This window comes from Scyliorhinus torazame, chromosome 29, assembly GCF_047496885.1.
Source record: "Scyliorhinus torazame isolate Kashiwa2021f chromosome 29, sScyTor2.1, whole genome shotgun sequence".
Taxonomy (NCBI): Eukaryota; Metazoa; Chordata; class Chondrichthyes; order Carcharhiniformes; family Scyliorhinidae; genus Scyliorhinus; species Scyliorhinus torazame.
In genome coordinates, this window is record NC_092735.1 from 5535802 (window position 1) to 5563693 (window position 27892).

The 27892-nt window shown below is 52.7% G+C and overlaps 1 protein-coding gene across 3 annotated transcripts in view; it reads right to left on the reverse strand.

Moving 5' to 3' along the window:
• Positions 1-19244: 19244 nt before the first annotated feature.
• The window catches only part of csdc2b (cold shock domain containing C2, RNA binding b), a 132786-nt gene continuing 124138 nt past the window's right edge, over positions 19245-27892 (reverse strand). For all 3 annotated transcript variants that reach the window (XM_072491987.1, XM_072491986.1, XM_072491985.1), the window contains exon 4: positions 19245-27201. In XM_072491987.1, coding sequence (XP_072348088.1) covers positions 27039-27201 — 163 coding nt within the window. In that variant the 3' untranslated portion in view covers positions 19245-27038. The remainder of the gene's footprint in view (positions 27202-27892) is intronic.

Below are 27892 nucleotides of genomic sequence, written 5' to 3' on the forward strand. Positions count from 1 at the left end.
ACCCTCTGACAGTGCAGCACTCCCTCAGTACTGACCCTCTGATAGTGCAGCACTCCCTCAGTACTGACCCTCTGACAGTGCAGCACTCCCTCAGTACTGACCCTCTGACAGTGCAGCGCTCCCTCAGAACTGACCCTCTGACAGTGCAGCACGCCCTCAGTACTGATCCTCTGACAGTGCAGCACTCCCTCAGTACTGACCCTCTGACAGTGCGGCACTCCCTCAGTACTGACCCTCTGACAGTGCAACGCTCCCTCAGTACTGACCCTCTGACAGTGCGGCACTCCCTCAGTACTGACCCTCTGACAGTGCAGCACTCCCTCAGTACTGACCGTCTGACAGTGCGGCGCTCCCTCAGTACTGACCCTCTGACAGTGCGGCGCTCCCTCAGTACTGACCCTCTGACAGTGCGGCACTCCCTCAGTACTGACCCTCTGACAGTGCGGCACTCCCTCAGTACTGACCCTCTGACAGTGCGGCACTCCCTCAGTACTGACCCTCTGACAGTGCAGCACTCCCTCAGTACTGACCCTCTGACAGTGCGGCACTCCCTCAGTACTGACCCTCTGACAGTGCGGCAGTCCCTCAGTACTGACCCTCTGACAGTGCGGCACTCCCTCAGTACTGACCCTCTGACAGTGCAGCACTCCCTCAGTACTGACCCTCTGACAGTCATCGCTCCCTCAGTACTGACCCTCTGACAGTGCAGCACTCCCTCAGTACTGACCCTCTGACAGTGCGGCACTCCCTCAGTACTGACCCTCTGACAGTGCGGCGCTCCCTCAGTACTGACCCTCGGACAGTGCAGCACTCCCTCAGTACTGACCCTCTGACAGTGTGGCACTCCCTTACTGACCCTCTGACAGTGCAGCACTCCCTCAGTACTGACCCTCTGATAGTGCAGCACTCCCTCAGTACTGACCCTCTGACAGTGCAGCACTCCCTCAGTACTGACCCTCTGACAGTGCAGCGCTCCCTCAGAACTGACCCTCTGACAGTGCAGCACGCCCTCAGTACTGATCCTCTGACAGTGCAGCACTCCCTCAGTACTGACCCTCTGACAGTGCAACGCTCCCTCAGTACTGACCCTCTGACAGTGCGGCACTCCCTCAAAACTGACCCTCTGACAGTGCAACGCTCCCTCAGTACTGACCCTCTGACAGTGCGGCACTCCCTCAGTACTGACCCTCTGACAGTGCAGCACTCCCTCAGTACTGACCGTCTGACAGTGCGGCGCTCCCTCAGTACTGACCCTCTGACAGTGCGGCGCTCCCTCAGTACTGACCCTCTGACAGTGCGGCACTCCCTCAGTACTGACCCTCTGACAGTGCGGCACTCCCTCAGTACTGACCCTCTGACAGTGCGGCACTCCCTCAGTACTGACCCTCTGACAGTGCAGCACTCCCTCAGTACTGACCCTCTGACAGTGCGGCACTCCCTCAGTACTGACCCTCTGACAGTGCGGCAGTCCCTCAGTACTGACCCTCTGACAGTGCGGCACTCCCTCAGTACTGACCCTCTGACAGTGCAGCACTCCCTCAGTACTGACCCTCTGACAGTCATCGCTCCCTCAGTACTGACCCTCTGACAGTGCAGCACTCCCTCAGTACTGACCCTCTGACAGTGCGGCACTCCCTCAGTACTGACCCTCTGACAGTGCGGCACTCCCTCAGTACTGACCCTCTGACAGTGCGGCACTCCCTCAGTACTGACCCTCTGACAGTGCGGCACTCCCTCAGTACTGACCCTCTGACAGTGCGGCACTCCCTCAGTACTGACCCTCTGACAGTGCGGCACTCCCTCAGTACTGACCCTCTGACAGTGCAGCACTCCTTCAGTACTGACCCTCTGACAGTCAGCGCTCCCTCAGTACTGACCCTCTGACAGTGCAGCACTCCCTCAGTACTGACCCTCTGACAGTGCGGTACTCCCTCAGTACTGACCCTCTGACAGTCAGCGCTCCCTCAGTACTGACCCTCTGACAGTGCAGCACTCCCTCAGTACTGACCCTCTGACAGTGTATCACTCCCTCAGTACTGACCCTCTGACAGTGCGGTACTCCCTCAGTACTGACCCTCTGACAGTGCGGCACTCCCTCAGTACTGACCCTCTGACAGTGCAGCTCTCCCTCAGTACTGACCCTCTGACAGTGCGGCACTCCCTCAGTACTGACCCTCTGACAGTGCGGCACTCCCTCAGTACTGACCCTCTGACAGTGCGGCACCCCCTCAGTACTGACCCTCTGACAGTGCGGCACTCCCCTCAGTACTGACCCTCTGACAGTGCGGCACTCCCACTGTACTGACCCTCTGACAGTGCGGCACTCCCTCAGTACTGACCCTCTGATAGTGCGGCACTCCCTCAGTACTGACCCTCTGACAGTGCAGCACTCCCTCAGTACTGACCCTCTGACAGTGCAGCACTCCCTCAGTACTGACCCTCTGACAGTCCGGCACTCCCTCAGCACTGACCCTCTGACAGTGCGGCACTCCCTCAGTACTGACCCTCTGACAGTGTGGCACTCCCACAGTACTGACCCTCTGACAGTGCGGCACTCCCTCAGTACTGACCCTCTGACAGTGTGGCACTCCCTCAGTACTGACCCTCTGACAGTGCGGCACTCCCTCTGTACTGACCCTCTGACAGTGCGGCACTCCCTCAGTACTGACCCTCTGACAGTGTGGCACTCCCTCAGTACTGACCCTCTGACAGTGCGGCACTCCCTCAGTACTGACCCTCTGACAGTGTGGCACTCCCTCAGTACTGACCCTCTGACAGTGCGGCACTCCCTCTGTACTGACCCTCTGACAGTGCGGCACTCCCTCAGTACTGACCATCTGACAGTGCGGCACTCCCTCAGTACTGACCCTCTGACAGTGCGGCACTCCCTCAGTACTGACCCTCTGACAGTGCGGCACTCCCTCAGTACTGACCCTCTGACAGTGCAGCACTCCTTCAGTACTGACCCTCTGACAGTCAGCGCTCCCTCAGTACTGACCCTCTGACAGTGCAGCACTCCCTCAGTACTGACCCTCTGACAGTGCGGTACTCCCTCAGTACTGACCCTCTGACAGTCAGCGCTCCCTCAGTACTGACCCTCTGACAGTGCAGCACTCCCTCAGTACTGACCCTCTGACAGTGTATCACTCCCTCAGTACTGACCCTCTGACAGTGCGGCACTCCCTCAGTACTGACCCTCTGACAGTGCGGCACTCCCTCAGTACTGACCCTCTGACAGTGCAGCTCTCCCTCAGTACTGACCCTCTGACAGTGCGGCACTCACTCAGTACTGACCCTCTGACAGTGCGGCACTCCCTCAGTACTGACCCTCTGACAGTGCGGCACTCCCTCAGTACTGACCCTCTGACAGTGCGGCACTCCCTCAGTACTGACCCTCTGACAGTGCGGCACTCCCACTGTACTGACCCTCTGACAGTGCGGCACTCCCTCAGTACTGACCCTCTGATAGTGCGGCACTCCCTCAGTACTGACCCTCTGACAGTGCAGCACTCCCTCAGTACTGACCCTCTGACAGTGCAGCACTCCCTCAGTACTGACCCTCTGACAGTGCGGCACTCCCTCAGTACTGACCCTCTGACAGTGCGGCACTCCCACTGTACTGACCCTCTGACAGTGCGGCACTCCCTCAGTACTGACCCTCTGACAGTGCGGCACTCCCTCAGTACTGACCCTCTGACAGTGCGGCACTCCCTCAGTTCTGACCCTCTGACAGTGCGGCACTCCCTCAGTACTGACCCTCTGACAGTGCAGCACTCCCTCAGTACTGACCCTCTGACAGTGCGGCACTCCCTCAGTACTGACCCTCTGACAGTGCGGCAGTCCCTCAGTACTGACCCTCTGACAGTGCGGCACTCCCTCAGTACTGACCCTCTGACAGTGCAGCACTCCCTCAGTACTGACCCTCTGACAGTCATCGCTCCCTCAGTACTGACCCTCTGACAGTGCAGCACTCCCTCAGTACTGACCCTCTGACAGTGCGGCACTCCCTCAGTACTGACCCTCTGACAGTGCGGCACTCCCTCAGTACTGACCCACTGACAGTGCGGCACTCCCTCAGTACTGACCCTCTGACAGTGCGGCACTCCCTCAGTACTGACCCTCTGACAGTGCGGCACTCCCTCAGTACTGACCCTCTGACAGTGCGGCACTCCCTCAGTACTGACCCTCTGACAGTGCAGCACTCCTTCAGTACTGACCCTCTGACAGTCAGCGCTCCCTCAGTACTGACCCTCTGACAGTGCAGCACTCCCTCAGTACTGACCCTCTGACAGTGCGGTACTCCCTCAGTACTGACCCTCTGACAGTCAGCGCTCCCTCAGTACTGACCCTCTGACAGTGCAGCACTCCCTCAGTACTGACCCTCTGACAGTGTATCACTCCCTCAGTACTGACCCTCTGACAGTGCGGTACTCCCTCAGTACTGACCCTCTGACAGTGCGGCACTCCCTCAGTACTGACCCTCTGACAGTGCAGCTCTCCCTCAGTACTGACCCTCTGACAGTGCGGCACTCCCTCAGTACTGACCCTCTGACAGTGCGGCACTCCCTCAGTACTGACCCTCTGACAGTGCGGCACCCCCTCAGTACTGACCCTCTGACAGTGCGGCACTCCCTCAGTACTGACCCTCTGACAGTGCGGCACTCCCACTGTACTGACCCTCTGACAGTGCGGCACTCCCTCAGTACTGACCCTCTGATAGTGCGGCACTCCCTCAGTACTGACCCTCTGACAGTGCAGCACTCCCTCAGTACTGACCCTCTGACAGTGCAGCACTCCCTCAGTACTGACCCTCTGACAGTCCGGCACTCCCTCAGTACTGACCCTCTGACAGTGCGGCACTCCCTCAGTACTGACCCTCTGACAGTGCGGCACTCCCTCAGTACTGACCCTCTGACAGTGCAGCACTCCCTCAGTACTGACCCTCTGACAGTGCGGCACTCCCTCAGTACTGACCCTCTGACAGTGCGGCAGTCCCTCAGTACTGACCCTCTGACAGTGCGGCACTCCCTCAGTACTGACCCTCTGACAGTGCAGCACTCCCTCAGTACTGACCCTCTGACAGTCATCGCTCCCTCAGTACTGACCCTCTGACAGTGCAGCACTCCCTCAGTACTGACCCTCTGACAGTGCGGCACTCCCTCAGTACTGACCCTCTGACAGTGCGGCACTCCCTCAGTACTGACCCTCTGACAGTGCGGCACTCCCTCAGTACTGACCCTCTGACAGTGCGGCACTCCCTCAGTACTGACCCTCTGACAGTGCGGCACTCCCTCAGTACTGACCCTCTGACAGTGCGGCACTCCCTCAGTACTGACCCTCTGACAGTGCAGCACTCCTTCAGTACTGACCCTCTGACAGTCAGCGCTCCCTCAGTACTGACCCTCTGACAGTGCAGCACTCCCTCAGTACTGACCCTCTGACAGTGCGGTACTCCCTCAGTACTGACCCTCTGACAGTCAGCGCTCCCTCAGTACTGACCCTCTGACAGTGCAGCACTCCCTCAGTACTGACCCTCTGACAGTGTATCACTCCCTCAGTACTGACCCTCTGACAGTGCGGTACTCCCTCAGTACTGACCCTCTGACAGTGCGGCACTCCCTCAGTACTGACCCTCTGACAGTGCAGCTCTCCCTCAGTACTGACCCTCTGACAGTGCGGCACTCCCTCAGTACTGACCCTCTGACAGTGCGGCACTCCCTCAGTACTGACCCTCTGACAGTGCGGCACCCCCTCAGTACTGACCCTCTGACAGTGCGGCACTCCCTCAGTACTGACCCTCTGACAGTGCGGCACTCCCACTGTACTGACCCTCTGACAGTGCGGCACTCCCTCAGTACTGACCCTCTGATAGTGCGGCACTCCCTCAGTACTGACCCTCTGACAGTGCAGCACTCCCTCAGTACTGACCCTCTGACAGTGCAGCACTCCCTCAGTACTGACCCTCTGACAGTCCGGCACTCCCTCAGCACTGACCCTCTGACAGTGCGGCACTCCCTCAGTACTGACCCTCTGACAGTGTGGCACTCCCACAGTACTGACCCTCTGACAGTGCGGCACTCCCTCAGTACTGACCCTCTGACAGTGTGGCACTCCCTCAGTACTGACCCTCTGACAGTGCGGCACTCCCTCTGTACTGACCCTCTGACAGTGCGGCACTCCCTCAGTACTGACCCTCTGACAGTGTGGCACTCCCTCAGTACTGACCCTCTGACAGTGCGGCACTCCCTCAGTACTGACCCTCTGACAGTGTGGCACTCCCTCAGTACTGACCCTCTGACAGTGCGGCACTCCCTCTGTACTGACCCTCTGACAGTGCGGCACTCCCTCAGTACTGACCATCTGACAGTGCGGCACTCCCTCAGTACTGACCCTCTGACAGTGCGGCACTCCCTCAGTACTGACCCTCTGACAGTGCGGCACTCCCTCAGTACTGACCCTCTGACAGTGCAGCACTCCTTCAGTACTGACCCTCTGACAGTCAGCGCTCCCTCAGTACTGACCCTCTGACAGTGCAGCACTCCCTCAGTACTGACCCTCTGACAGTGCGGTACTCCCTCAGTACTGACCCTCTGACAGTCAGCGCTCCCTCAGTACTGACCCTCTGACAGTGCAGCACTCCCTCAGTACTGACCCTCTGACAGTGTATCACTCCCTCAGTACTGACCCTCTGACAGTGCGGCACTCCCTCAGTACTGACCCTCTGACAGTGCGGCACTCCCTCAGTACTGACCCTCTGACAGTGCAGCTCTCCCTCAGTACTGACCCTCTGACAGTGCGGCACTCACTCAGTACTGACCCTCTGACAGTGCGGCACTCCCTCAGTACTGACCCTCTGACAGTGCGGCACTCCCTCAGTACTGACCCTCTGACAGTGCGGCACTCCCTCAGTACTGACCCTCTGACAGTGCGGCACTCCCACTGTACTGACCCTCTGACAGTGCGGCACTCCCTCAGTACTGACCCTCTGATAGTGCGGCACTCCCTCAGTACTGACCCTCTGACAGTGCAGCACTCCCTCAGTACTGACCCTCTGACAGTGCAGCACTCCCTCAGTACTGACCCTCTGACAGTGCGGCACTCCCTCAGTACTGACCCTCTGACAGTGCGGCACTCCCACTGTACTGACCCTCTGACAGTGCGGCACTCCCTCAGTACTGACCCTCTGACAGTGCGGCACTCCCTCAGTACTGACCCTCTGACAGTGCGGCACTCCCTCAGTTCTGACCCTCTGACAGTGCGGCACTCCCTCAGTACTGACCCTCTGACAGTGCAGCACTCCCTCAGTACTGACCCTCTGACAGTGCGGCACTCCCTCAGTACTGACCCTCTGACAGTGCGGCAGTCCCTCAGTACTGACCCTCTGACAGTGCGGCACTCCCTCAGTACTGACCCTCTGACAGTGCAGCACTCCCTCAGTACTGACCCTCTGACAGTCATCGCTCCCTCAGTACTGACCCTCTGACAGTGCAGCACTCCCTCAGTACTGACCCTCTGACAGTGCGGCACTCCCTCAGTACTGACCCTCTGACAGTGCGGCACTCCCTCAGTACTGACCCACTGACAGTGCGGCACTCCCTCAGTACTGACCCTCTGACAGTGCGGCACTCCCTCAGTACTGACCCTCTGACAGTGCGGCACTCCCTCAGTACTGACCCTCTGACAGTGCGGCACTCCCTCAGTACTGACCCTCTGACAGTGCAGCACTCCTTCAGTACTGACCCTCTGACAGTCAGCGCTCCCTCAGTACTGACCCTCTGACAGTGCAGCACTCCCTCAGTACTGACCCTCTGACAGTGCGGTACTCCCTCAGTACTGACCCTCTGACAGTCAGCGCTCCCTCAGTACTGACCCTCTGACAGTGCAGCACTCCCTCAGTACTGACCCTCTGACAGTGTATCACTCCCTCAGTACTGACCCTCTGACAGTGCGGTACTCCCTCAGTACTGACCCTCTGACAGTGCGGCACTCCCTCAGTACTGACCCTCTGACAGTGCAGCTCTCCCTCAGTACTGACCCTCTGACAGTGCGGCACTCCCTCAGTACTGACCCTCTGACAGTGCGGCACTCCCTCAGTACTGACCCTCTGACAGTGCGGCACCCCCTCAGTACTGACCCTCTGACAGTGCGGCACTCCCTCAGTACTGACCCTCTGACAGTGCGGCACTCCCACTGTACTGACCCTCTGACAGTGCGGCACTCCCTCAGTACTGACCCTCTGATAGTGCGGCACTCCCTCAGTACTGACCCTCTGACAGTGCAGCACTCCCTCAGTACTGACCCTCTGACAGTGCAGCACTCCCTCAGTACTGACCCTCTGACAGTCCGGCACTCCCTCAGCACTGACCCTCTGACAGTGCGGCACTCCCTCAGTACTGACCCTCTGACAGTGTGGCACTCCCACAGTACTGACCCTCTGACAGTGCGGCACTCCCTCAGTACTGACCCTCTGACAGTGTGGCACTCCCTCAATACTGACCCTCTGACAGTGCAGCACTCCCTCAGTACTGACCCTCTGACAGTGTGGCACTCCCTCAATACTGACCCTCTGACAGTGCAGCACTCCCTCAGTACTGACCCTCTGACAGTGCGGCACTCCCTCAGTACTGACCCTCTGACAGTGCGGCACTCCCTCAGTACTGACCCTCTGACAGTGCGGCACTCCCTCAGTACTGACCCTCTGACAGTGTGGCACTCCCTCAGTACTGACCCTCTGACAGTCCGGCACTCCCTCTGTACTGACCCTCTGACAGTGCGGCACTCCCTCAGTACTGACCCTCTGACAGTGTGGCACTCCCTCAGTACTGACCCTCTGACAGTGCGGCACTCCCTCAGTACTGACCCTCTGACAGTGTGGCACTCCCTCAGTACTGACCCTCTGACAGTGCGGCACTCCCTCTGTACTGACCCTCTGACAGTGCGGCACTCCCTCAGTACTGACCCTCTGACAGTGCGGCACTCCCTCAGTACTGACCCTCTGACAGTGCGGCACTCCCTCAGTACTGACCCTCTGACAGTGCGGCACTCCCTCAGTACTGACCCTCTGACAGTGCAGCACTCCTTCAGTACTGACCCTCTGACAGTCAGCGCTCCCTCAGTACTGACCCTCTGACAGTGCAGCACTCCCTCAGTACTGACCCTCTGACAGTGCGGTACTCCCTCAGTACTGACCCTCTGACAGTCAGCGCTCCCTCAGTACTGACCCTCTGACAGTGCAGCACTCCCTCAGTACTGACCCTCTGACAGTGCGGCACTCCCTCAGTACTGACCCTCTGACAGTGCGGCACTCCCTCAGTACTGACCCTCTGACAGTGCGGCACTCCCTCAGTACTGACCCTCTGACAGTGCGGCACTCCCACTGTACTGACCCTCTGACAGTGCGGCACTCCCTCAGTACTGACCCTCTGATAGTGCGGCACTCCCTCAGTACTGACCCTCTGACAGTGCAGCACTCCCTCAGTACTGACCCTCTGACAGTGCAGCACTCCCTCAGTACTGACCCTCTGACAGTCCGGCACTCCCTCAGTACTGACCCTCTGACAGTGCGGCACTCCCTCAGTACTGACCCTCTGACAGTGTGGCACTCCCACAGTACTGACCCTCTGACAGTGCGGCACTCCCTCAGTACTGACCCTCTGACAGTGTGGCACTCCCTCAATACTGACCCTCTGACAGTGCAGCACTCCCTCAGTACTGACCCTCTGACAGTGTGGCACTCCCTCAATACTGACCCTCTGACAGTGCAGCACTCCCTCAGTACTGACCCTCTGACAGTGCGGCACTCCCTCAGTACTGACCCTCTGACAGTGCGGCACTCCCTCAGTACTGACCCTCTGACAGTGCGGCACTCCCTCAGTACTGACCCTCTGACAGTGTGGCACTCCCTCAGTACTGACCCTCTGACAGTGCGGCACTCCCTCTGTACTGACCCTCTGACAGTGCGGCACTCCCTCAGTACTGACCCTCTGACAGTGTGGCACTCCCTCAGTACTGACCCTCTGACAGTGCGGCACTCCCTCAGTACTGACCCTCTGACAGTGTGGCACTCCCTCAGTACTGACCCTCTGACAGTGCGGCACTCCCTCTGTACTGACCCTCTGACAGTGCAGCACTCCCTCAGTACTGACCCTCTGATAGTGCAGCTCTGGGAGTGTCAGTCCGGATTTTGTGCACAGGTGTCCGGAGTTGGGACTCTGAGGGTGTGAGTGTAACTCTCCACGCTCCAGCTGACACTGACACACACACTGTCCGCAGCGGGGAGCGATTAACAATCAATGGCGTTCCGACTACCTCCACCGACACCAGTGATTGGTTGTGGCCTATTCGCTGCGGTGGCTCTCGCGATTAAATTGGGCAACTCAGGAATTGAAAACTGGATCATTCTGAATCTTTTTATTACCGGGCCACGCGGTGCACTTACCCATTTTGGCAACAGGGGGGGTGCTTCGCCGGAATCTGCCAGTCAAGGGTCACCTCAGCTTGACCAATTGGCCAGACCAACAGAATCCTCTTCATCGAGTCGAGGTTCATGCAGAATGAATGGACTGAGAACTCACCATGGGTATTATTGCATTTTATTGATAGATTCCTTGGCAGTAACTATCGCTCTCCATTGCTGCCAAGTAACAGTGAATATTAACAATGCACATTTGCTCAATTTGACATAATACATCTCAATCCGGAAAGTGGAAATGGAGGTGGGGGGGGGGGGGGGGGGGGGGGGAGATAGTATTGCACAGCTCTCTGGGGATGGGAATGGTTGGGCCCAAAGCTGGTGAATGGATTCATCCACCGTCCACGGCCAGTCCTCCTCTGAACTCAAAAGGTGATTTTCTCTTCCTGTGCTGCCCTACGCGCGAACCTTCCTCTCAGTCCTCTGCCCACGCCTTGATTCCTGGGCACGTTCCCATGGAGACCAGTGGCAAAGTCTGAACCTCATTCGACACCCACATAGGGGATCTTTGGGTTGTGGAACTCAGTGAGGAACTCGGTGAGGGGCCATTTTACAGGTCAGTTAGGAGTGTCATGTGAGAGTAACCTTTAAGAAATGGGTGTTTATAAATGGGGGTGTTTTAAAATATCTGTAGTGAGAGTACCTTTAAGAAATGGGTGTTTACTACTGCAGTGATGTCAGAGAGTGGGTGGAGCTGGGCTGTCTGTCAGCTTTTTACTTTCGTTTTTGAGCAGGCTGCAGGGTGTGTTTTAGTTTTGTTTTCAGTTTTGGAGCTGAAGCCAGACAGAGCAGGTGTACTGCTGTTCTCTCTGCCATCAAAAGACTATCTCTTGATCATTTGGTGACTTCAGAATTATAAATGTTTTCAATAGTAACTTTAACCTGATGCGCTTCTGATAAAGGTTTTGTTTTTAAGTCATATAACATAAGAACATAAGAACTAGGAGCAGGAGTAGGCCATCTGGCCCCTCGAGCCTGCTCCACCATTCAATGAGATCATGGATGATCTTTTGTGGACTCAGCTCCACTTTCCGGCCCGAACACCATAACACCAAGAATCCCTTTATTCTTCAAAAAACTATCTATCTTTATCTTAAAAACATTTAATGAAGGAGCCTCTACTGCTTCACTGGGCAAGGAACTCCATAGATTCACAACCCTTTGGGTGAAGAAGTTCCTCCTAAACTCAGTCCTAAATCTACTTCCCCTTATTTTGAGGCTATGCCCCCTAGTTCTGCTTTCACCCGCCAGTGGAAACAACCTGCCCGCATCTATCCTATCTATTCCCTTCATAATCTTATATGTTTCTATAAGATCCCCCTCATCCTTCTAAATTCCAACTAGTACAGTCCCAGTCTACTCAACCTCTCCTCGTAATACAACCCCATCAGCTCTGGGATTAACCTAGTGAATCTCCTCTGCACACCCTCCAGTGCCAGTACATCCTTTCTCAAGTAAGGAGACCAAAACTGAACACAATACTCCAGGTGTGGCCTCATTAACACCTTATACAATTGCAGCAGAACCTCCCTAGTCTTAAACTCCATCCCTCTAGCAATGAAGGACAAAATTCCATTTGCCTTCTTAATCACCTGTTGCACCTGTAAACCAATTTTTTGTGACTCATGCACTAGCACACCCAGGTCTCTCTGCACAGCAGCATGTTTTAATATTTTATCATTTAAATAATAATTCCTTTTGCTGTTATTCCTACCAAAATGGATAACCTCACATTTGTCAACATTGTATTCCATCTGCCAGACCCTAGCCCATTCACTTAGCCTATCCAAATCCCTCTGCAGACTTCCAGTATCCTCTGCACTTTTTGCTTTACCACTTATCTTAGTGTCGTCTGCAAACTTGGACACATTGCCCTTGGTCCCCAACTCCAAATCATCTATGTAAATTGTGAACAGTTGTGGGCCCAACACTGATCCCCGAGGGACACCACTAGCTACTGATTGCCAACCAGAGAAACACCCATTAATCCCCACTCTTTGCTTTCTATTAATTAACCAATCCTCTATCCATGCTGCTACTTTCCCCTTAATGCCATGCATCTTTATCTTATGCAGCAACCTTTTGTGTGGCACCTTGTCAAAGGCTTTCTGGAAATCCAGATATACCACATCCATTGGCTCCCCGTTATCTACCGCACTGTTAATGTCCTCAAAACATTCCACTAAATTAGTTAGGCACGACCTGCCCTTTATGAACCCATGCTGCGTCTGCCCAATGGGACAATTTCCATCCAGATGCCTCGCTATTTCTTCCTTGATGATAGATTCCAGCATCTTCCCTACTACCGAAGTTAAGCTCACTGGCCTATAATTACCCTCTTTCTGCCTACCTCCTTTTTTAAACAGTGGTGTCACGTTTGCTAACTTCTAATCCGCCGGGACCACCCCAGAGTCTAGTGAATTTTGGTAAATTATCACTAGTGCATTTGCAATTTCCCTAGCCATCTCTTTTCGCACTCTGGGATGCATTTCATCAGGTCCAGGAGACTTGTCTACCTTTAGCCCCATTAGCTTGCCCATCACTACCTCCTTGGTGATAACAATCCTCTCAAGGTCCTCACCTGTCATAGCCTCATTTCCATCAGTCACTGGCATGTTATTTGTGTCTTCCACTGTGAAGACCGACCCAAAAAACCTGTTCAGTTCCTCAGCCATTTCCTCATCACCCATTATTAAATCTCCCTTCTCATCCTCTAAAGGACCAATATTTACCTTAGCCACTCTTTTTTGTTTTATGTATTTGTAGAAACTTTTACAATCTGTTTTTATATTCTGAGCAAGTTTACTCTCATAATCTATCTTACTCTTCTTAATAGCTTTTTTAGTAGCTTTCTGTTGCCCCCTAAAGATTTCCCAGTCCTCTAGTCTCCCACTGATCTTTGCCACTTTGTATGCTTGTTCCTTCAATTTGATACTCTCCCTTATTTCCTTAGATATCCACGGTCGATTTTCCCTCTTTTTATTTGGACAAAAAGGGGGACAGAGTAGAGGGAGCTTTACTCTCGATCTAACCTAGATCGAGGCGCTGGATGGAGTTAGATTTTTTAAATCTTGAAATAGTTATTTTGCTGACGTGGGGGGATCAGAAGTAGGTAATGGAAAGGAAGTCGGGGGTGGAGGCGGCCAAGAGGCGAGCCAGGACTGGCACGGCGCATGGGCCGGGGGCGGGCCCAAGAAAGGTTATGGCTGACCGGCGGGGGGGGGGGGGGTTGTGCCCCCAACCAGGCGGATCACCTTGAATGTCAGGGGACTAAATGGGCCAGTTAAAAAGGCACGTGTGTTCGCGCATTTGCGGGCTCTAAAGGCGGACGTAATTATGTTGCAGGAGACACATCTGAAAGTGTCTGACCAGACTGGGCTAAGGAAGGGCTGGATCAGCCAGGTCTTCCACTCGGACTTGGATTCTAAGTCCAGGGCGGTAGCAATTATGATCAATAAGCGGGTTCAATTTGAGGTGGAGGGCATAGTCGCAGACGTCCGGGGCAGATTCCTTATGGTCAGGGGCAAGCTGGAGGGAAGAGTGGTGCTGGAGGTTAGACGTAGGACTGTTGTCGGAGGAGGGGATATGTGAGAGACTGCGGAAGTGTATGCAAAATTACTTGCAGGTGAACGATACGGGGGAGGTTTCAGCAGCGACCCTGTGGGAGGCGCTGAAGGCAGTAGTGAGGGGGGAGCTGATCTCAATTGGGGCTCACAGGGATAGGGCGGACAGAGCAGAAATGGACAGATTGGTTAGGGAAATTCACCGGACAGACGAGGAGCATGCGGGGTCCCCGGGGGAGGACCTACTCAGGGAGAGACGGAGACTGCAGGCGGAACTGGGGGTGCTATCCACGAGTAGGGCCGTGGAACAACTTAGGAAGGCATGGGGAGTGGTGTATGAGCATGGGGAGAAGGCCAGCAGATTGCTAGCGCAGCAACTCAGGAAGAGGGAGGCGGCCAGGGAAATAAGTAGAGTGGTTGATGGGGAGGGGAGCAGAGTGGAGGACCCAACACGACTGTGTAAGGTATTTCGGGACTTCTATAGTAAGCTGTGCACTTCAGAACCCCCGGAAGAGCCGGAGGAGATGAAAAGGTTCCTGGATGGATTAACCTTCCCAAAAGTAGGCAGGGGTCTAGTGGACGGGCTGGGGCCCCGATTAGAGCGGAGGAGGTATTGGGGGGCCTAAAGGCCTTGCAGTCGGGGAAAGCCCCGGGGCTGGATGGATACCCAGTAGAGTTTTACAAGAGGTTATCGGAGATAGTGGGACCGGTCCTGACAAGGGTTTTTAATGAGGCAAGGGACAGAGGGACCCTGCCACCGACAATGTCGCAAGCCACTATCTCGCTGATACTGAAGCGGGACAAGGACCCGGAATCCTGCGGGTCATACAGGCCAATCTCCCTGATCAATGTGGATGCCAAGGTCCTGGCGATTAGAATTGAGGACTGCGTACCGGAGGTGATTGGGGACGATCAGACAGGGTTTGTGAGAGGCAGGCAGCTGACAGCTAACTTGAGAAGATTGCTTAATGTGATCATGATGCCCCCGACGGGCAAGGAGGTGGAGGTGGAGGTAGTGGTGGCAATGGACGCTGAGAAGGCCTTCGACCGGGTAAGTGTGGGGCTATTTGTGGGAGGTGCTTGGACGGTTTGGGTTCGGGGAGGGACTGGTTAATTGGGTCAGACTATTGTACCAGGCCCCAAAAGCTAGCGTTAGGATGAACAGGATAATGTCAGATTATTTCAGACTACACCACGGGACCAGGCAGGGGTGCCCACTCTCCCTGTTGCTGTTCGTGCTGGCCATAGAGCCGTTGGCGATGGCATTGAGAGCTGCAAAGGGGTGGATGGTAATGACTAGGGCGGGAGGGGGGGGGGGCACAGGGTCTCTCTCTATGCGGACAACCTGCTCCTGTACGTGTCGGACCCACTGGCCGGGATGGAAAATATACTGGAAACATTGAGGAAGTTTGGCCGGTTTTCAGAGTACAAATTGAATATGGCCAAGAGTGAGATGTTTGTGGTGCAGGCAAGGGGCCAGGAGAATAGACTGAAGGAGCTGCCATTTAGGCTGGTGGAGGAAAGTTTCCGGTATTTCATAGAAAATTTACAGTGCAGAAGGAGGCCATTCGGGCCAGCGAGTCCGCACCGGCTCTTGGAAAGAGCACCCTACCCAAGGTCCACACCTCCACCTGATCGTTATAACCCAGTAACCCCACCCTACACTAAGGGCAATTTTGGACACTACGGGCAATTTAGCATGGCCAATCCACCTAACCTGCACATCTTTGGACTGTGGGAGGAAACCGGAGCACCCGGAGGAAACCCACGCACACACGGGGAGGATGTGCAGACTCCGCACAGACAATGACCCAAGCCGGAATCGAACCTGGGACCCTGGAGCTGTGAAGCATTTGTGCTATCCACAATGCTACCGTGCTGCCCACTTGGGGTACTTGGGGATACAGGTGGCACGAGACTGGGGCAGGTTGCATAAGTTAAATTTGACTAGGGTGGTGGAACAAATGAAGAGGGAGTTTCGGAGATGGGATGCACTCCCGCTGTCACTGGCGGGGAGGGTGCAGACTGTAAAGATGACAATCCTCCCTAGATTTCTGTTCATCTTCCAGTGCCTCCCGATCTTTATCCCACGGTCCTTCTTCAAGAGGACTGGCAAAATCATCATGAGCTTTGTCTGGGCGGGAAATCCCCGCGGGTGAAGAAGGCGACGCTTGAAAGGAGCCGCAGCGAGGGGGGACTGGCATTGCCGAGTCTGATCAACTATTACTGGGCGGCTAACATAGCCACGATAAGGAAGTGGATGGTGGGTACGGGGTCTATCTGGGAGCGAGTGGAGGTGGCTTTGTGCAGGGGCACCAGTTTGGCAGCCCTGGTCACGGCTCCCCTACCGCTGTAGCCGGCCAGGTACTCCACCAGCCCGGTAGTGGGGGCGGCCCTGCGGATATGGGGCCAGTGGAGGAGGCATGTGGGGGTGGGGGTGGGGGGGGGGGGGTGTCTGTTTGCGCTCCAATATGTGATAACCATCGCTCGCCCCCGGGAACATGGATGGAGGGTTTCCAACATGGCGGCGGGCGGGGGTGGGGAGGGTGGGCGATATGTTCCTGGAGGGGAGCTTTGCGAGTTTGAGGGGCTTGGAGGAGAAATCTGGGCTGGTAAGGAGAAATGACTTTAGGTACTTACAGATGCGGGACTTTGTACGCAGACAGGTCCCATCCTTCCCACGCCTCCCGCCAATAGGGATCCAGGACAGAATAGTCTCTAGAGGAGAAGGAGGAGAGGGTAGAGTCTCGGATATCTATAAGGTGCTCATGAAGGGGGAAGAGTCCCAGACGGAGGAAGTGAAACTCAAATGGGAGGAGGAGCTTGGTGGGGAGATGGAGGACGGGCTGTGGGCGGAAGCTGTGAGTAGGGTAAACTCAATTGCAACATGTGCCAGACTCTGCCTGATTCAATTTAAGGTCATTCACCGGGCCCACATGACGGTAGCTAGGATGAGCAAATTCTTTGGGGTAGAGGACAAGTGCGCTAGATGCGCGGGAGGACCAGCGAACCATGTTCACATGTTTTGGGCATGTCCTAAGCTTATGGGGTACTGAGTAAAGCTCCCTCTGCACTGTCCCCATCAAACACTCCCAGGACAGGTATCGCACGGGGTTAGATACAGAGTAAAGCTCCCTCTACACTGTCCCCATCAAACACTCCCAGGACAGGTACAGCACGGGGTTAGATACAGAGTAAAGCTCCCTCTACACTGTCCCCATCAAACACTCCCAGGACAGGTACAGCACGGGGTTAGATACAGAGTAATGCTCCCTCTACACTGTCCCCATCAAACACTCCCAGGACAGGTACAGCATGGGGTTAGATACAGAGTAATGCTCCCTCTACACTGTCCCCATCATGAATAAGATACAAAGAAAAGTACAGCACAGGAACAGGCCCTTCGGCCCTCCAATGCTGTCCGTCTAAACTAAAACTTTCTCCACTTCCGGGTTCTGTATCCCTCTATTCCCATCCTATTCATAGATTTGTCAAGATGTCCCTTAAACGTCACTATCGTCCCTGCTTCCACCACCTCCTCCGGCAGTGAGTTCCAGGCACCCACTATCCTCTGTGTAAAACACTTCCCTTGTGCATCTCCTCTAAAGTTTACCGCTCACACCTTAAACCTGTGCCCCCTAGTAACTGACTCTTCCACCCTGGGAAAAAGCTTCTGACTATCCACTCTGTCGTACCAGTGAGAACAAACCGAGTTTATTCAACCTCTCCTCATAGCTAATGCCCTCCATACCAGGCAACATTCTGGTAAATCTTTTCTGCACCCTCTCTAAAGCCTCCACATCCTTCTGGTAGTGTGGCGACCAGAATTGAACACTATACTCCAAGTGTGGCCTAACTAAGGTTCTATACAGCTGCAACATGACTTGCCAATTTTTATACTCAATGCCCCGGCCAATGAAGGCAAGCATGCCGTATGCCTTCTTGACTACCTTCTCCACCTGTGTTGCCCCTTTCAGTGACCTGTGTACCTGTACAACCAGATTCATCTGCCTGCCCATACTCTTAAGGGTATTTACTGTATATTTCCCATCTGTATTAGACATTTCAAAATGCATGACCTCACATTTGTCCGGATTAAACTCCATCTGCCATCTCTCCGCCCAAGTCTCCAAACAATCTAAATCCTGCTCGATCCTCTGACAGTCCTCATCGCTATCTGCAATTCCACCAACCTTGGTGTTGGCCGAAAACTTACTCATCAGACCAGTTACATTTTCCTCCAAATCATTTATATATATTACAAACAGCAAAGGTCCCAGCACTGATCCCTGCGGAACACCACTAGTCACAGCCCTTCATTCAGAAACGCTCCCTTCATAGAATTTTACATAGAATTTACAGTGCAGAAGGAGGCCATTCAGCCCATCGAGTCTGCACCGGCTCTTGGAAAGAGCACCCTACCCAAGGTCAACACCTCCACTCTATTCCCCATAACCCAGTAACCCCATACAACACTAAGGGCAATTTATCATGGCCAATCCACTTAACCCGCACATCTTTGGACTGTGGGAGGAAACCGGAGCACCCGGAGGAAACCCACGCACACACGGGGAGGACGTGCAGACTCCGCACAGACAGTGGCCCAAGCTGGAATCGAACCTGGGACCCTGGAGCTGTGAAGCAATTGTGCTATCCACAATGCTACCGTGCTGCCCACTGCTACCCTCTGCCTTCTGTGACCTAACCAGTTCTGTATCCATCTTGCCAGCTCACCTCTGATCCCGTGAGATTTCACCTTCTGTACCAGTCTGCTATGAGGAACCTTGTCAAAGGCCTTACTGAAGTCCATGTAGACAACATCCACTACAGGTCTCCTTGAGCCAGTCGGAGGTGCCAGGTTACAGATGGGCCCCACTGAACAAGGGGCCGACTGTTTGACCGCAGAGACTTCATAATGGAGGGTTTATTACCCACGTGGGGAATACCGAAGAACGACCAGGGATCAGCAAAAGATTCTTTCTCCGTTATCTGTTGCTGATCCCGAAATTCCCTTGAACTGAGCGGTTTGCTGGGCCATTTCAGGGCAGCAGTTAAGAGTCGACCACATTGCTGTGGGTATGGAGTCACAGATGTAGGCCAGGCAGGGTAAGGACGGCAGATTTCCTCCCCTATTGGAAAGAAATCCTGGAAAGGAATAAAGATAAAATATTGAATTAATGCAGGAATATTAGATTAAATGTTACGTTGAGTAAACTCACAACAAAATATATTTTAATGAGTCAAATCTAGCTTGTGGGAACAGTGCGGTTAACGCCCTTCACAACAATGTGAGTTCATCGATAAGAATAGACACACCTAAATACGGTATGAGAATCATACAGTCCACAAGAGACCCTTCGGCCCATCAAGTCTGCACCGACAGAAAAAAACTACTCGACACTAATCCCACTTCCCAGCACTTGGCCCATAACCTTGAATGTTCTGACATTTCAAGCTCTCATCCAGGTAATTTTTAATGGTTGTGAGGTTTCCTGCCTCAGCTCCCCTCCCAGGCAGAACGTTCCAGATTCCCGACACACTCTGGGGAAAATTCTTTTCCTCAAATCCCCTCTGAACCTCCTGCCTTTGACCTTAAAAATGTACCCCCTCATTACATAGAATTTACAGTGCAGAAGGAGGCCATTCGGCCCATCGAGCCTGCGCCGGCTCTTGGAAAGAGCACCCTACCCAAGGTCCACACCTCCACCCTATCCCCATAACCCAGCAACCCCACCCAGCACTAAGGGCAATTTTGGACACTAAGGGCAATTTATCATGGCCAATCCACCCAACCTGCACATCCCTGGACTGTGGGAGGAAACCGGAGCACCCGGAGGAAACCCACGCACACACGGGGAGGATGTGCGGACTCTGCACAGCCAGTGACCCAGCGGGGAATCGAACCTGGGACCCTGGAGCCGTGAAGCAATTGTGCTAACCACCATGCTACCGTGATGCCCCTTCAACTCAGGGTAACAGCTGCTCCCTATCCACCGTGTCCACGCCCCTCATAGTCTTGTACACCTCGATCAAGTCCCCCCTCAGCCTTCTCTGCTCCAGGGAAAACAACCTGAGCCTCTCTTATAGAATCATAGAATATAGAATTACGGCATGGAGTTGGGCCCTTCAGCCCAAACTGGTGCGTGCCAACCCAACAGCCCATCCAAGCTAACCTCATGTGGCCCATATCCCTCTAAACCTTTCCCATCCATGTATCTGTCCAAATGCCCTTTAAATGTTGTCAATGTCCCTGTCTCAACCACTTCCTCCGATAGCTCATTCCACAAACGTACCACCCTCTGTGTTAAAAAGTTGTTCCTCAGGTTCCCATTAATCCTTTCCCCTCTTTTATTTAAATAAATTTAGAGTACCCAATTTCCCCCCCCCCCCCCCCAATTAAGGGGCAATTTAGCGTGGCCAATCCACCTACCCTGCACATCTTTGGGTTGTGGGGGTGAAACCCACGCAGACACGGGGAGAATGTGCAAACTCCACACGGACAGTGACCCAGGGCCGGGATTCGAACCCGGGTCCTCAGCGCCGCAGTCCCAGTGCCAACCACTGCGCCTCATGCCCCTCTTAACGTAAATCTATGCCCTCTAGTTCTCGATTCCCCAAGCCTGGGAAAAAGACTTGAGTGCATTCACCCTATCCACGCCTCTCGTGATCTTATGCACCTCGATAAGATCACCCCTCAGTCTCCTACGCTCCAAAGAGAAAAGTCCTAGCCTGTTCAATCTCTCTTCACAGATAAAATGCCCCATTCTAGGCAACATCCTGATGAATCCCCTCTGCACCCGCTCTCGTGCAATCGCATACTTCCTCTAGTGTGATGACCAGAACTGCACACAGTGCTCCAGCTGTGGCTTAACAAAACTCCTGTACAGTCCCAACATGACCTGCCTCCTTTTACAATCTATGCCACGACTGATAAAGGCACGTGTCCCGATAGCCACTTTAACTGCCCTATCAACCTGTCCTGCCACCTTCTGTGGGTCTTCCCATCACATTCGCACAAACAATACCAACCCTGATAATTAAAACAACAATCTGATAAATGAATGCTAGGCCTCAAGCCTTAGGATCTCGCTGGGCATGTGCCTTGACTAACCAAAACTGAACAACCTGACTGCTGTGTAAAGTCCAAATTTTGGGGGCTGCCATAGTTTGAACCCATGTCCCGAAGTGCCGTTACCACTGTAACCGCCATCTGCCCTAATGAACCCAGCTGTCTTACAAAAAACACTCTATGGTTGAGTTAGTAGTTTTGTGAGGTTTTTCTTCAGATTTCCGCCTCTGGTCCTTGCTTTCAGTTCCATCCAGCAGCTTCTCCATCAGGCAGGCACACAGACGGCTAAACCCGCCACCAAGACTCACACAAAATGGGGCCTCAAAGCCCCTGGAAGTGGTGGCAGGAGATCAAGTATTTTCCATTGGCCTGTATGTTTACACAAATCTCCTAGACTGGACATGTGGTGTATATTAAGGGGTGGTCTAATCAAAGTGTTTTAAAGATGATTAGAGGATTTGATAGGGTAGATAGCGATAAGCGATTTGGTATGTTATTGGGAGTCCAAAGTAAGGAGGTGGAAGCTTGAATTTAGAGCCAGACCATTCAGCCAGAAAGCACTTCCTAGGAGAATCCATAGGATGTCTACAATGTAGAAGGAGGCCATTTGGCCCATCGAGTCTGCACCAACCTTCAGAAAAAAGACCCCACCTAGGCTGACTCCCCCCCACCCTATCCCCGTAACCCTACGCACTGATCATTCCCAATCCACATAACCCGCACATCTCTGGACACTAAGGGACAATTTAGCAGAGCCAATCCACCTAACCCATACATCGTGGAGCATCAAGAATAAAGTTGGTGAGCTTGAAGCATGGATTGGTACCTGGGACTACGATGTTGTGGCCATTACGGAGATGTGGATAGAACAGGGGCAGGAATGGTTGTTGGAGGTTCCGGGGTTTAAATGTTTCAGTAAGATTCGGGAAGGTGGTAAAAGAGGTGGAGGAGTAGCATTGTTAATCAAGGATAGTTTAACAGCTGCAGAAAGGCAGTTTGAGGAGGATCTGGACGATAAGGGAATAGTGTAGATGGGCTTTAGAGTGGTTTCACAGGTCGGCGCAACATCGAGGGCTGAAGGGCCTGTACTGCGCGGTAATGTTCTATCTATCTTCTATCTGTCTACTGAGGTAGTGTGGGCTGAAGTTAGAAATAGGAAAGGAGCGGTCACTTTGTTAGGAGTTTTCTATAGGCCCCCAAACAGTAACAGTGGAGGAAAAGATTGCAATGCAGATTTTGGATAGGTGCGGTAGTCACAGGATAGTTGTCATGGTTGACTTTAACTTTCCAAATATTGATTGGAACCACTATAATTCGAATAGATTGGATGGGGCTGTTTTTATCCAGGAGGGTACAGGAGGGTTTCCTCACACAATGTGTGGATAGACCGACAAGAGGGGGGGCCACATTGGATTTGGTACTGGGGAATGAACCGGGCCAAGTGTTAGATTTGGTTGTGGGAGAGCACTTTGGAGATAGTGACCACAATTGGGTGACTTTCACTATAGCAATGGAGAGGGGTAGGAACATACGGCAGGGCAAGGTTTATAACTGGGGGAAGGGTAATTACGATGCATTTAGGCAAGAATTGGGGAGCACAAGATGGAAACAGGAACTGTCCGGGATAGGCACAATTAAGATGTGGAGCTTGTTCAAGGAGCAAATACTGCGTGTCCTTGATATGTATGTCCCTGTCAGGCAGGGAGGAAATGGTCGAGTGAGGGAACCATGGTTTACAAAAGAGGTTGAATGTCTTGTCAAGAGGAAGAAGAGTGCTTATGTAAGGATGGGAAAACAAGGTTCAGTTTGGGCACTTGAGGGATACAAGATAGTTAGAAAGGAGCTCAAGAAAGGGCTTTGGAGATCTAGGAGAGGGCATGAGAAGTCCTTGGCGGGTAGAATCAAGGAAAACCCCAAGGCTTTTTATACTTATGTGAGGAATAAAAGAATGACCATAGTGAAGTTAGGGCCGGTCAAGGACAGTAGTGGGAACGTGTGCATGGAGTCTGAAGATATAGGAGAGGCCCTAAATGAATACTTTTCTTCAGTGTTCACAAAGGAGAGGGCCATGTTGTTGAGGAGGATAGTGCGATACAGGCTGGTAGGCTGGAGGAGGTAGATATTCGGAAGGAAGATGTGTGTGTTAGACATTTTGAGAAGCCTGAGGATAGATAGGTCCCCTGGGCCTGATGGGATATATCCTAGGATTCTTTGGGAGGCGAGGGATGAGATTGCAGAGCCTATGGCTTTGATCTTTATGTCCTCACTGTCTACAGGAATAGTGCCAGAAGGCTGGAGAGAGGCGAATGTTGTCCCCTTGTTCAAGAAAGGGAATAGGAATGACCCTGGGAATTATAGGCCGGTTAGTCTCACTTCGGTAAATTATTGGAAAGGGTCCTGAGGGATAGGATTTATGAACATTTGGAAAGATGCAGCTTAATCCAGGATAGTCAGCACAGATTTGTGAGGGGAAGTCTTGCCTCACAAGTTTGATTGTATTCTTTGAGGAGGTAACTAAGTACAGAGATGTAGGTAGAACAGTTGATGTCGTATACAAGGATTTTAGTAATAATAATAATAATATTAATAATAATAGCTTATTGTCACAAGTAGGCTTCAATGAAGTTACTGTGAAAAGCCCCTAGTCGCCACATTCCGGCGCCTGTTCGGGGAGGCTGGTACGGGAATTGCACCCGCACTGCTGGCATTGTTCTGCATTACAAGCCGGCTGTTTAGCCCAGTGTGCTAAACCAGCCCCATGTAAGGCGTTTGATAAGGTGCCCCATGGTCGGCTCATGCAGAAAGTAAGGAACAGAGAACATACAGTGCAGAAGGAGGCCATTCAGCCCATCGAATCTGCGCCGACCCACTTAAGCCCTCACCTCCACCCTATCCCCGTAACCCAATAACCCTTCCTAACATTTTGGACACTAAGGGCAATTTAGCATGGCCAATCCACCTAACCTGCACGTCTTTGGACTGGACTGTGGGGGGAAACCCGAGAACCCGGAGGAAACCCACGCAGACACGGGGGGAACGTGCAGACTCCACACAGACAGTGACCCAGCGGGGAATCGAACTTGGGACCCTGGCGCTGTGAAGCCACAGTGCTAAGGATGCATGGCATAGAGGGAAATTTGGCCGATTGGATCAGTAACTGGCTATCACATAGAAGAGAGGGTGGTGGTAGATGGCAAATTTTCATCCTGGAGCCCAGTCACCAGCGGTGTACCACAGGGATCAGTGCTGGGTCCTCTGCTATTTGTGATTTTTATCAATGACTTGGAGGAGGGGGCTGAAGGGTGGGTCAGTAAATTTGCTGATGACACCAAGATTGGTGCAGTTGTGGATGAGGTGGAGGGCTGTTGTAGGCTGCAAAGAGACATTGATAGGATGCAGAGCTGGGCCGAAAAATGGCAGATGGAGTTTAACCCTGATAAGTGCGAGGTGATTCATTTTGGTCGGACAAATTTGAATGCGGATTACAGGGTTAACGGCAGGGTTCTGAGGAATGTGGAGGAACAGAGAGATCTCGGAGTTCATGTCCATATATCTCTGAAAGTTGCCACCCAAGTGGATAGAGCCGTGAAGAAAGCCTATAGTGTGTTAGCGTTTATTAACGGGGGATTGAGTTTAAGAGCCATGAGGTTATGCTGCAACTGTACATGACCCTGGTTAGACCACATTTGGAGTATTGTGTGCAGTTCTGGTCACCTCGTTATAGGAAGGATGTGGAAGCATTGGAAAGGATGCAAAGGAGATTTACCAGGATGCTGCCTGGTTTGCAGGATAGGTCTTATGAGGAACGGTTGAGGGAGCTAGGGCTTTTCTCATTGGAGTGAAGGACGATGAGAGGTGACTTAATTGAGGTGTATAAGATGATGAGGGGGATAGATAGAGCTGACGTTCAGAGACTTTTTCCTCGGGTGGATGTAGCTATTACAAGGGGGCATAACTATAAGGTTCATGGTGGAAGATAAAGGAGGGATGTCAGAGGTTCTTTACTCAGAGAGTGGTTGGGGCGTGGAACGCACTCCCAGCTACGGTAGTGGAGTCGGACACTTTAGGAAGCGGTTATTGGACAGGCACATGGAGTGCACTAGAATGACTGGGAGTCGGTTGATTTGATCTTAGTTTCAGACTAGTTTGGCACACAATTGACTCAATTACTAGGGGTCACGAGTTCAAGGTGAGAGGGGAAAGGTTTAAGGGAGATATGCGTGGAAAGTTCTTTACTCAGAGGGTGGTGGGTGCCTGGAACGCTTTGCCAGCGGAGGTGGTAGAGGCGGGCACGATAGCATCATTTAAGATGCATCTAGACAGATACATGAATGGGCAGGGAGCAGAGGGATACAGATCCTTCGAAAATAGGCAACAGTTTTAGATCGAGGATCTGGATCGGCGCAGGCTTGGAGGGCCGAAGGGCCTCTACTGTGCCCTTTGTTTCTTTGTTCTTCTTCTTTGTTCTTAACATCGTGGGCCGAAGGGCCTGTACTGTGCTGTACAGTTCTGTGTTCTATATCCACGGACACTAAGGGACAATTTAACATGGCCAATCCACCTAACCTGCAAATCTTTGGACTTGGGGGGGGGGGGAGGGAGAGACCGGAGCACCCGGAGGAAACCTACACAGACACGGGGAGAACGTGCAAACTCCGCACAGACAGTCACCCGAGGGCGGAATCGAACCCGGATCCTCGGCACACAAATATTATTGAAGGCGACCGTATTGAAACATATCAGATTTTTTTTTTTAAATTTAGAGTACCCAATTCATTTTTTCCAATTAAGGGGTAATTTAGTGTGGCCAATCCACCTAACCTGCACATCTTTGGGTTGTGGGGGTGGAACCCACGCAGACACGGGGAGAATGTGCAAACTCCACACGGACAGTGACCCAGAGCCGGGATCGAACCCAGGACCTCGGCGCCATGAGGCAGTAGTGCTAGCCACTGTGCCACCGTGCTGCCCAAAACATATCAGATTCTGAGGGGATTTGACAGTGTGGATGTTGAGAGGTGGGTGTGAGACTGGAACTAGGGGAACAGTTTAGGAATAATGGGTCTCCAATTAAAGAGCGAGACATGAGTAATCCCCTTCTCTCTGAGGGACTCTCTTCCCCCAAACAGCAGGACGAAGGTCAATTGAATAATTTTGAGGCAGGAGCAGATCGATTCTTGTTCGGCAAGAGGGTCAAAGGGTCTCGGGGGTAGACAGGAAAGTGGACCAGAATCAAATCAGCGCCGATATTATCAAAGAGAGGGGTGGTCTTGAAGGCCCAAAAGACTGACTCATGCTCTGAATTTGTATGTTAGTATGTTTATACGTACAAACCTAAAACTCTCTCCCAGAAAGCTGTCGAAACTGAGGGCCAATTGAAAATGTCGTAACTGGGATTGATAGATTTTTGTCAAGCAAGAGTATTGAGGAATCAAGACAGGTAAGATGGAGCGAAGATACAAATGAGCAGTGATCTTAGTGAATGGAGCGGAACAGTCTCTAGGGGATGAATGATCTCCTCCTGTCCTATGTAGCTGGACTGTGACAAATCCATCTTAAATTTACGATGACCCCTCTCTGTCATGAGGAAGTAAAAGAAATGGACTCCACCCGATTAACCTTCAAATGAATTCAACTGAATGAACAGGCCCCAGAAGCTTAAATTAAGCAAGAATGTTTCATAGCCAGGAAGACAACCAAACTGTAGTGAAAATAACAAAAAGGGCAGCGACAATCGTTCCCCATTCCCCACCCTGCAGGAACTCCGTTTTGTATTGTGTATAATTCTTTTCCAAATCCTTAACCTTAAAGGTCTATAACAATATCACAAATCACATATTCTTCCTCACAATTATTCTTCTGCTGCCTTTATGAGGCCCTGTCAACGGGGCCCACATGTCGGGCACTAGGCCCAACCCCTCAGGCCCGGCCTCCCTCACGAGTTGATAATCTGGCCAGACCAGGTCTCGTGTTTGGTGCCTGGGGCCAGGTGGGTGATGACCACCTCGACTGCTTGGTACTTCAGATTCTTAGGCGGGACGGCGCAGACCTTGTATGTGACTTCATCGCCTTCCACCGGCACATACTCCCCCTCAATGCTGGAGAAAAAGAAAATTAGGAAGATTTGGTCAAAAGGGTTTGGCTCCGATTGACATTGGTTAACAAGACTGATGTGTTGGGTGCTCTGGATCCGTGGAACACATACAGGCCACCAACACTTAAAATAGTACAACGCTATTTTATTAAGTTAGAAACTGTTGAACATACTTTCACTGTGGGTTAACACGGTTAGATTAAACTAAAGACCTATGCCTATCCTAACCAGTCTATGCACTCAGCACATAGTGAAGATCTGTGCTGTAAGCTGTAAGCTCTGTCCTTCTGAGAGGCTGCATCCCGAATGAGCGGGAAAACTGATGCCCTCTGTCTTTATAGTGCGTGTGCTCTAACTGGTGATTGGCTGCGGTGTTGTGTGTGTTGATTGGTCCCGCTGTGTGTCCATCAGTGTGTGTGTCTGCGGTGTATATTATGACAAAGACAAGAGTCATGTTCAAGCAGAGCCTGACAACATCCGCGGCAAGATCCCGGCAAGACTCCCCCCAGGACCGGACATATTGGACTCGAAACGTTAACTCTGTTGCTCTCTCCACAGACGCTGCCAGACCTGCTGAGCTTTTCCGAAATTTTCTGTATTTATTTCAGATTTCCAGAATACGCAATATTTTGCTTTTATTACACAACAGTAATGATTTTGGGCTCCGAGCTGTCGACGGCCTCATCGCTTCGCGA